Raw genomic sequence first — 10882 nt, forward strand, 5'->3', positions numbered from 1 at the left:
GAGCATTTATCTGGTTTTGGTATTGAGAGCAGTTGTGCTTTTAACAGATACACACTACTGTATATAAAATAGATAAACAACAAGGACCTACTATATCACAAGGAACTATATTCAATATCTTGTAATAACCTGTAATGGAAAAGAATCTGAAAAAGAGTATATATATATATATATATATATATATATATATATATATATATATGCATGTAACTGAATCACTGTGCTGTACACCTGAAACACTGAACATCAACTATACTTCAATAATGAATTAATGAATAGCAGTTGTACTTCCCCTGTTGTTTCCGTCTTGTGAGGTCATGAATCATGTATGTGATCATGGCACTGGCTACCAGAAAGCTTAGAAAACACGCATGCCATGTTTGTGCTCTCAACTCACTCATGGTTCCATCTTATATTTACTATCCTAACTTTCTCTTTGCCTCACTTCTTCTTGTTTCTTTTATTTTACCTAGCTTAATTAATGTATGTAAGCTTCCTTAAATCCTTTTTGGACCAAGGCAGGATATAAATAAATGAATACATAAATAGCAGTATTTTTCCTTAAAACTGCCTTTCTCCCAGACTTGCTACTTACGATGACCCTTCTATTATAATGATGTTGACCACGGGCTGAGTACTTGCCATCAGCCGGCACTGGGCAATGCGCTTCACGTAGATTACTTCATTAAGTCATCACTACAACTCCTGAGATAGGAGCACCTCCTGTTCTTCTTCAGATGGGGAACCTGAGGCTTGGATGTATCAAGTAACCTGCCCAGGGCCCCTCAGCCAATAAAACGCAAGGCTGTGATTCTAGCCCAGACTGGCCTCACGGCCACCCCAGCTGGAAACCTTGCCTCCATCCTGGACGCTTTCTTCCTGGATTCCTTTCTGTTGATTCGGCCTGCTAAATACCTCTTGATTCTGTCCCCCCCTCCTCTATCCTCAGTCCAGCTGCTTAGTTCAGGGCTCTTTTGATGTCTGTCTGGGATTTCTGCAACCGCTTCTTCGATAATCTCTCTGAATACAGACCTGCCCTCTCTCCTCCATTTATCTGAAATACAAAGGTGGCCACATCTACAATTTCCTTATAGGGTGCCCCAATCATAAGATGAGAGTCCAGTTTCCTTAGTCTGGCATGCAGGTCCATTTACAACCTCTTAGTCTAACCAGACACACCACGACCCAGCCCATGCCCCGGGGACAGTAATTCCTCCCCAGGCAAGGGGCACACGGTCATGCCTCAGAGACCAGGCACACACTGGTCCCTTCTCCCGTGCCTGGCGAACTACACATCTCTCAAGTTTCAGGTCGAGATGCCACTTCCATTGTGAAATGTTCTCAGGATCCACTAGTCCTCAACCCTCCTCGCCACACTTATTTCACTGTGTTGTCATTACTTATTTGTCCATCTTCCTCACTGGACCCTGAGCTCCTTGAGGACAGGGGCTTTGCGGCCTTACCCATGTCAAAGCCCCTCCCTCATACCAAGGGCCTGGATACACCAGCTACTTGGTAATCACTGAATATTCAACCAAGTGGTAGGCCTAAACTGGACTTTTGTACACTGCCTGAAGATCAGCCTTCTTAAAGCTCTTCTGCCCCCAATCCCCAAATCCAAGAGTATAGGGCCACCATTAATTGGTACGTTTGGGCGGATTAGAAAAAAGTGCCCCTCCAGGCTGATGTATAACAATGAGACATCCTTATTCTGGGCTTACACATGGCTTATACGTCCTTCTGTTAGGGAACTGTGGACCGAAACCATCCCTGAAACTAACCCTGAAGAATTCAGGAGGGGCCAGGAGGAGGGAGGAGAAAATCTGTCCTGCCACCCTCCCAGAAGCCCTCACGCTGGAATCCGTCTTGGCTGAGAGATGCACGCCACCAGGAAGGACCCTGAGTCAGACCAACTATGGGCAAAGCAAGATGATTGGCCAGAAACAACCCGGAAACTAACCCCCTTAACATCAAAGCTGAGACTGTGAGTCACGTGGCAGAGCAGTCCTCCTGGGTTCCCTTGCCCTCCTGCTTTCCCCCCAGGCACCCTTCCCAATAAAGTCTCTTGCTTTGTCAACACGTGTGTCTCCTCGGACAATTCATTTCTGAGTGTTAGACAAGAGCCCACTCTCGGGCCCTGGAAGGGGTCCCCCTTCCTGCAACACTTCCACTGAGCTTTGAATGAGTTTCAAAGCTCATCCCTCACTCTCTTAGCCAGGCCCAAGCTTATTTAGGAACATAATACACGTATCCACACGTGGTAGCTGGCCAGCATGCACACATGCTGCTATTCCTTGTACTCAAAAGGCCCATCACCTCCCACCTGCATATGCAAACTTCAATACCCAGCCCAAAGGTCACTTCCTCTGTGAATCTCTCCTCCACTGCTCTCGGGCAGACTTCCCCCTCCCTCTTTTATATCCCCATCACCGGGGAAGATACCCATACTGAGTCCTACCATATTGCCTCCCAGTTCTTTCTTCACTGCCTGGTCTCACTGCTGTACTGAGTAGGAATCAAGAGGAGGCGTCACATCTTAATCATCTCTGAGTCTCGAATGCCTGCGATGGTGCCTTTACAATACATGGTTGGCATTCAACAAGTGTCTTAGACTGGAGGCAGAGCTTCAATCAAGTTACTACTCAATTCAAAATCTTCACAAAGCCTCCCTCTGGCCTCCTGACTGTTTCAAACCCTCCACCACCAGCCTGGACATCGGATGCTCAGCCTCTTGGTCACAGTGGATTTCTGAGCACCTCTTACCTCCGGGCCTTTGCTCACCTGTCCCTCCTGCATATGATGCCTTTTTCTCCTCTTTGCCTGTCAAAGCCCTATCCATCCTTCAAGGCCCAACCCAAATGCCATGTTCCTCATGAAGCAGCCTTCAGGAGGTGAGGCCTCTTACTGCTGAGAAGCAAAGTGCTTTGTCCTTCACTCCTGAAACACTGCTCTGTGCTTTAATGATGTGTGTTTGTAATAAAGCACTTGGAGGGCAGGTATTTCCAGACTTGAGCAGAGGGTAGTGCACGCAGTAGGTGCTCGGTAAATATTGGATAGGATGCCTATGCCTGAAGGTGGAAGAGGCAGTAAACTCATCTTCAAGGAACCAGCACGACACAGATCTCCTGCCCTGTCCTCTTTTTTCTCAGCAGGGACAAAATGTGAGCTAAGGAAGAACCAACTGAGTCACCGTCCATTCCTCCCCCAGCCAACGTAGCTCGGCTTCCCTCCTGGAGAGGTGAGAGCCAGGTGTGACAGCCCGAGTTCCCTTTGCTCCACCCCCTCTCTTTCCCCCAAACACAGAGCAGAAATTCACCTCTGCCAGCGTTGTTTTCAAGTTCCTGCCAGACGGGCCACACACAGGACGCATGGCAGGCGGCCCTCAGCTCGCCTCTGCGGGGACCGTGATCACAGAAGCCTCCCTCCTCAGCATGAAGCACCTCAACTCTGCGCCCTGGGCCGCCCTGGTCCTCAGCCTGGCCTTTGCCTCTTTCCACCCGGCTTGCTTGGCAGGTAGAACTGTGAGCTTTATTCTCGCCACGCTGGGAAGAGGAAGGGAGGGGAGGGGGGAAAGAAGGAGGTGGGAGAAGGATTCCTTGGCTAGGGTTGGTCCCGCACAAAGGAAAGAGGAAACAGTACTTTCTCATCTGAAGGATTAGGCAAGAGAGGGTAGGGTGGGATGGGAGTTACCTTAAGACCAGCGTCAGCCAGTATGGGAGCAGCCAGCTCTGCTGGCCTTTGCCACAAAGAGTCTCTCCCATCAGGGGACCAAACTGGACTAAAATGATATCTTTGGGTTGCTGTTTCTCGACGGCTCCTTGTCAGCATAATTGTGTTGCAAACCCATATTTTGTGGCTGTCATCCTGCTTCTGCGCGCCCTCCTCTCACCTAAGGACCTCTGTCCCTCCCTTGACCCTGTGCGCCCTTTGCAACTTTCACAAAACCTCAACACACAAAGCTGCCGTACGCTGTTTAACCTTCTCCCACCTTGCCCGGCTCAGGAGATGTTGGGTTATGTCCCGATTTTCTTGTGGAGCCTGGAGGGGGATGTTAGGTGGCCTCCCCTGGCTTGCTCTCCCAGGCTGGGCTCTGCACGTCAGGGACCTCGGTCACATTCTCATGCTCCTGGTTTCTGCCTCTGGCTTTGATCTTGCTCCTCAGAACAGTCTGCCCTCCTCTCTGACAGACAGATTCCCCTCTCTTGAAACCAATCCTCGCCGTCCCCCCTCCAGGCTGTATCTATCTCTCCCGTCCTCATGGTCTCTCCTATGGAGGTTCAGAGTGTGGGCTCTCAAGCCACTGAGCCTCAACTCAACTCTGGCTTCCACAACTTACTAGCTGTGTGACCTTGAGCAAATTACTTACCCTCTCTGTGCTCCAGTTTCCTCATTTCTAACATGGAGATAATCATAGTGCTTATATATAGGTTTGTTGTAAAGATGAAATAGGTTACTGAATGTAAACAACTTCTAATAAAATAGCACATAGTAAACCCTCAACGAATGTTAACACATTCCTTTTATTTTCCGAATCACCCCTCCCCAGATAAGAGTGGTTTCTGTTTATCTGGCCATGCTTAAGAGAGGGCCTCAAACACTTGACAAATTTAACTGCACTGAATGGTTGGGTCTTGCCAGCAGCCTTTACTTTGGAAGTGACTCCAAGTGGGACCAGTCCCTGGCTGGCTTTGCTTATGAGGGAGGTGGGTGATATTTAAATTCTTAAGAATTTGTAACAGGGTATTTAGTTTGAACCATATAAAATTTCTGATACTGAATAATTTTTGACCTACAGAAGTGGCAATTTCATATGGTTGAACCTAATATTAGTATTCCATTAACTAGGTTTTTTTCCATTCACTAGCTCTAGACTGGGACCACTTCCATTCTAGGGTAGAGGGGAGATGAAAGTCAGGGTCAAGGAAGTTATTTGGGTAACAAGGGAAATTAAAACATTGAGGAATCAATTTTTCCAAAGCAAATAAAGACCAAGCTCTAAGGCATTTAGCTGTAAATTATTTACAGTAACCATCAGATTGCATCAAGGTAATTACTATACTTAAGCAGGACATTGGAGTGGCCGGGGGTGTGTGGCATAAAATTAGTCTGAGCAGCAATTTCATGGCTTTGGCTAAATCAGAAGTTTCCTCCTGACTCGTCCTGCTATGTGACAACAAGCAATTTTGAAGGACATGTTAAGCTAGAGTCAGTGGGGCCTGGAGAGTTCCAAACTTTTTTTTTTCATTCCCAAAGGAGTAGATTGAACAACAACATAATTTCCAGAAAGATTCTTTTAAATGGTCTATTGGTTTTGCTCTACCTAGATCAGCATTGTCTAACAGAACTTTTTTTTTTTTTTTTTTTTGCTTGCGGTACGCGGGCCTCTCACTGTTGTGGCCTCTCCCTTTGCGGAGCACAGGCTCCGGACGCGCAGGCTCAGCGGCCACGGCTCACGGGCCCAGCCGCTCCGCGGCATGTGGGATCTTCCCGGACCGGGGCACGAATCCGTGTCCCCTGCATTGGCAGGCGGACTCCCAACCACTGCGCCACCAGGGAAGCCCATAACAGAACTCTTTTGATGATGGAAATGTTCCATTATCTATGCTGTGCTTCCAATATGGTGGCCACTAGTCACATGTGGTGATTGAGCACTTGGCATGTGGCTATGACCAAGTAGCTGCATTTTTCATTTAATTTTAATAAACTTAAACAGCCACAATGGTTAGTGGTCACCGTGTTGAACAGAGACCGAGACCATCTACCTTCTGTTTTTTGCTTTTGTTTTTAATTTTTGGCCACAACCCATGGCATGTGGGATCTTAGTTCCCTGACCAGGGATCAAACCCGCACCCCCTGCATTGGAAGGCAGAGTCTTAACCACTGGACCACCAGGGAAGTCCAATCATCTACCTTCTTATCCTCAGGGATGAGAGGGAACATGGGCCATGGTTTTTCTCCCTTGGGGATCCTTATGTTCCTCTCCATAACCCCTCCCCACCCCCCAAACTCTGATATTTCTGCTAAAGTGCTTTTTATCATTGTGCTCCTTGCTTATTAATCAAGGGACAATTCTAAGTGCTGCATGTTCTAGAAACCTCTCGACTTGCTTGTAGCGTGTTTAATTAATTTTTTATTAAACCCTCTCTCTGAGTAATAACATCATACTCATCATAAATAAAGAATCAAGGTCAGACTTCAATGTTTACTAGTTCAAGTTTTTGAAGGAAACTGAAGCTAGTTACGAAAAGACATTCCAGATTTTTAAGTGATTGTGTTTATACTAGAAAAACAGTTTATAGATGCACCTATCTGCATGGAAAGCAGCTAAAAGAAAGTGTTTAGAGGCCCCTGGTGATGGAATGGACATGAGATATGAAGATACAGCATCTCTGAATGGGACTCGGGAGTGATAGGAAAAGGGGAGTGTGTGAGTTTGCTAGCCAACAAAATACCACAGCCTGGGTGGCTGAAACAACAGAAGCTTCTTTTCTCACCGTTCTGGCGGCTCCGGGTATCACCGGGTTTGTTTTCTCCTGAGGCCCCTCTCCTTGGCTTATAGCTGGGTCCTCATGTGGTCTTTGCTCTATGAGTTCACATACCTGGTGTCTCTTCCCCTTCTTACAAGGACACCAGTCATATTGGATTCATTTAACCATTTAACCTTAATTGCCTTTGTAAAGCCCTATTTCCATAAAATGGGTTAGGACTCCAACCTACGAACCTGGGGGACATAGTGCAGGCTATGACAGAGGGTTAGCTTTGTTGCATGAAATTTCAATGTACCTCTACTGGAACTTCTATAACACTTTCATAATACTCACTACTGATTCGAAAAAAGATTGCAAACTCTATGCCTGAGAATGGCTTCTCCTAGTGCCTGAGACTATCTTCTGTCTTTTCTTCCAGAAGCCAGCGGCAGCAGCAACTCAACCTTGACTGTCCACCATCCAGGCCTTGAGAACCTGGAGCAGTGCCCCAGTAAGCCTCTCCTGGCAACCTCCCTAACCCCAGGGCTCACCCTGGAGCGGGGAGGGACACTTAAGCCTCCTTGCTTTCTGCCCATTGGCATCGGGTGGCTGAGCGCCTGCCTGGCCCTCCTGTGCACCGGTGTGGTTTGCTCACAGCCCCAGAACTGTCTGCAGAGCACGTCTAAAAAGCTCTCTTGGGCTTGGTCCCCATCTAAGCTCACAGTCTTTGGTGCAGGTGGCTTTAATGGCCCATCCCCAGGACAGCAGTCGAAACCCCGCTGACTGCAAATGCTTATAGAAATTTGGAAGTGGAAAGACCCTAGACATCAGCCAGTCCAACTTATGCCCAAGGCAGGAGCTTCATTTTGGTACCCTTTGCATATTTGTGTTCATCCTCTATTTGAAGACTTCCAGTGGCAAGGAGCCTACTGCTTCATAAAGCAACCACTGCTATGCGTGTCTAATTAACAGGAAGTTTGCCTTATTCGAAGTTTGCCTCCTTGATTCTGCCTTCATTGGATGACCAGATGTGTTTACTTCTGGGCACTTACAAAGGAGGGTAATAGGCAATAACATGTAGAGGTTATGAACATGACGTTGGACTCCTACAGGCTTGGGTTTGAATTCTAGTTCTGCCATCTCGTGACCTTGTGCAGGTGACAGCCTCAGTTTCTTCATGTCAAACAGCAGGAATAACTGTGCCTATCACTCTGTGAGGAATAAATAAGGTAATGTGTGTAGAGCACTTAGCCTAGTACGTGCTTTAGTAAATGGTGGCTATTCTATTATTACTGGTCTCAATGTTATGAATATTAGAGAAGAGCTCGGGGGAGGGGAGGCTGGTGTGACGCTGTCATTCCCGCTCTCTCTTCCCACCAGATGTCGACTTCTGCCCACAAGCAGCCCGGTGTTGCCACACCGGAGTGGATGAATACGGCTGGATCGCGGCTGCCGTTGGTTGGAGTCTCTTGTTTCTCACCCTCATCCTGCTCTGTGTGGACAAACTGATGAAGCTGACTCCAGATGAGCCCAAGGACTTGCAAGCATGAGACTTAGAATCTCTGTCCCAAGAATGTCAATCACCACCAAGTTGTAGGTAATAGCAGGCAGGGATAGCGCTAATGTGATTTCCATTACTTTAAAGTCTTTTAATCCTTTTTTGTTTGTTTTTGCTTTTGTTTCTGTTTTTGTTTTGGCCGTGCAGTGCGGCTTGTGGGATCTTAGTTCCCCAACGAAGGATCAAACTCAGGCCCTTGGCAGTGAAATTCGGAGTCCTAACCACTGGACCTCCAAGGAATTCCCAAAGTCTTTTCACCCTTAAACTTCAGTTAATTTTAAAAGGGAAAGAAGAAGGAAATGGGGGTCCAAGGAAGACAAGATCAGTGCTGCTGCCGTCACACCTAATTTCAAAAAGCACTTGGGCCCTTTATAATCTGATATCTCCCTGATCACCTCCTTTCTCAAGATGGCCCCCATGAAAATTGCTTGCGGTTTAACCATCGCCTTCTTCTGGCTTCCAAGGGTGTGGTACACGAGAAACATAAGCTTCAGTCTTTTAGTCAACACATTCAAAACAGAACTCAGAACCTTCTCACCAAAAACAAGGTGTTGTCCTTTGTCCCATACTTCAGTCAAGGGCGTCACTGTCGTTTCAAAATGTGAAATTCACCTTGGACACCCCAGCTTCCTCACGCCCACGTCCGATGCTTCTCCAGCTCTTGTTCTTTCTGTGATGCATCTCCCATGGCTGTCCTAGCCATTCTCCCTGCCGGCACCCTAGTCCTGGTCTTCACTACACCGTCTGACCATCATGTCAGGAATATTTCATTTCATTCTCACTGCTTCAGGATCTGCACCCCCAGCTTGTCACTCCCCTCATCCCAATGTCTTCCACTTCTCTGCTGTCATTCCCTCTTCTAGGGTGGCTACTTCCACCTCCACCTCCAGAAGGAAGGCCGTTCCTCCAAGTCCAGCTCTAATGCTTGCTCTGCCGGCAGCCTTCTCTGCTCGTCTTTGGGAGACCAGAAGCTGGTGGTCTTAGGGCATTTCCGTGCTGCCCTGAGCACAGCCATTGTGAATGGGCCTCTTCACACTCTGGGGCATAATGTTTTCCAGTGAACGGATGAATGAGCCAATGAATAAGTTCTTGCCCTAGATGAATTTAAGATCATCGCTCTGCATTCAGAACCACTGTTTTTCTATAGACGGTTGACACAACTGACCTCTACTTAGTTCCTGCTGGCTCAGGGAATCCCTCAGGACCAGGGTGTCCCCCATCACTGTGCACTCTTCCAGTGGGAGTCAGGAGGAAAGGAGGGTGGGTTCATGAGAAGGAAGAAAGGACAGTGACTCTTTCTTTATGAAAACATGTCTGCCCTTTGAGAGCAAATATGTGTTTCGAATGGATAAACTCTAAATAATCATAATACAGAAAAAAAAGAAAAGTCAGAGGCCTCTGAAATAGGAAGAAACATTTTCTAGAGGTGGCAAATGATCCAAAGCCGACCGATTGCTCTTTCAGAAAGTCTGAATAAATTTCCCTGCCAATGGGAACTAAAGGATCGCCTGGCACATTTTGCTATCTTCTGAAGAGCCAGATGGTTTCAGAATCTCAGTTGTTTAATCAGTGAAACGGGATGATTTATTGTTCCTAAGGGTTAATCATGTAGACACAAGTGTGTATGTAAGCCCCGAGCGATGTCATGGACATACACGTGGATGTGTGTTCCACTTTTTTAGAAATTGAAAGAAAGAGTTTCCACAATACATGAATGGTTTAATTCCTTCGAGATGAAAAGATTCAGTGTGGAGCTCACTTGGATTTAATATCTGTGAACATTTTTGAAATAAATCAGTGGGCAATAGTGATAAGAGCACGGGCTCACAAAAGCAAAAAAAAAAAAAAAAGAAAGGAAATTAAGATTTATTTCTAACGAATGTGAATAGAATTGACTCATGTTGCCTTGGTGAGCTTCAATTTTCTGGAAAATGTAAGAACTGGACCGAATACACGGTTGCAAACTAGATTCCAAAAGCTCAGGGAGCTATTCAAGATGCTTCATGAAAGTGGGTGTGCATGAGGCCCTTCCTTGCAACCAGAGCAGCAGGGCTCTAATCTGTTTTACACGTTTGTGGACCTCTGTGGCAAGACTGCATTTGCTGCCTTACGGAACGCACACTCAGAGCACCAGTTGGCACCTGGGACAACGTGTAGATTCTCTGACTACACTGAAATGAATTGTGTGTAGTTGCTGCCACTGTCACAATAAAATTTAGGCATTTTGTGAACTGCTTTTCTTTCACAATAGGAAGGATAGATCAAATCCAAACAATCAATTTTTTCTTTGAGACTGGAAAGAAAGAGGGTTATATAATTTGATGGTTATGTTACCCAGATGCTGTCTCTCAGATCCACCCTCAACATGGAATCTCTTTATTCTAGCAAAGCAAAGATGTGTCAGTAAATTAAAAAGGAAAACCTGAGGGGGAAAACTGAGGATCAACATCCATCTAAGAGCTTCCTGGGATAAGGCAGCAGGACCTGCCTAACGGTAGATGTACTTTTCATTTAAAAACTTTGCCCTCAGTAACCAAGGCTGTCCTCGGCACCATTACAGACTGTGTGACACAGGGCACATCCAGTTTGGGGCATTTCTAAATATCTCAAAATGCCCTACACAGAAATAGAATATTTAAACATTAAGGGTGACACAATTATCTAGCTTTTAAAATCATCATCTTTAAATCTATTCATTTTTAGATGCATGATACCCAAGGACAAATAAACCAAATATATAATTTTCTTTTATGTATAGAAACGTTATGCCATGCAAAATTAATTAAAACCAAGTATTAGGGTAACTTGGGCCTCTTTTCCACAAAAATACATGTAGGCATATTTTTAAACCTAGAGA

The 10882-nt window shown here is 46.2% G+C and overlaps 1 protein-coding gene across 1 annotated transcript; it reads left to right on the plus strand.

Annotated features, from left to right (window-relative positions):
* Positions 1–3368: 3368 nt before the first annotated feature.
* On the plus strand, positions 3369–8249 carry TMEM213 (transmembrane protein 213; the record flags this gene model as incomplete). Its single annotated transcript, XM_082845985.1, has 3 exons — positions 3369–3513; positions 6907–6978; positions 7848–8249. The coding sequence occupies 3 exons, from the start codon at positions 3369–3371 to the stop codon at positions 8015–8017; spliced, it is 387 nt and encodes a 128-aa protein (XP_082702111.1). The 3' UTR covers positions 8018–8249.
* Positions 8250–10882: the final 2633 nt, after the last annotated feature.

Source organism: Leucopleurus acutus (assembly GCF_964270905.1).
Source record: "Leucopleurus acutus genome assembly, chromosome: 9".
Taxonomy (NCBI): Eukaryota; Metazoa; Chordata; class Mammalia; order Artiodactyla; family Delphinidae; genus Leucopleurus; species Leucopleurus acutus.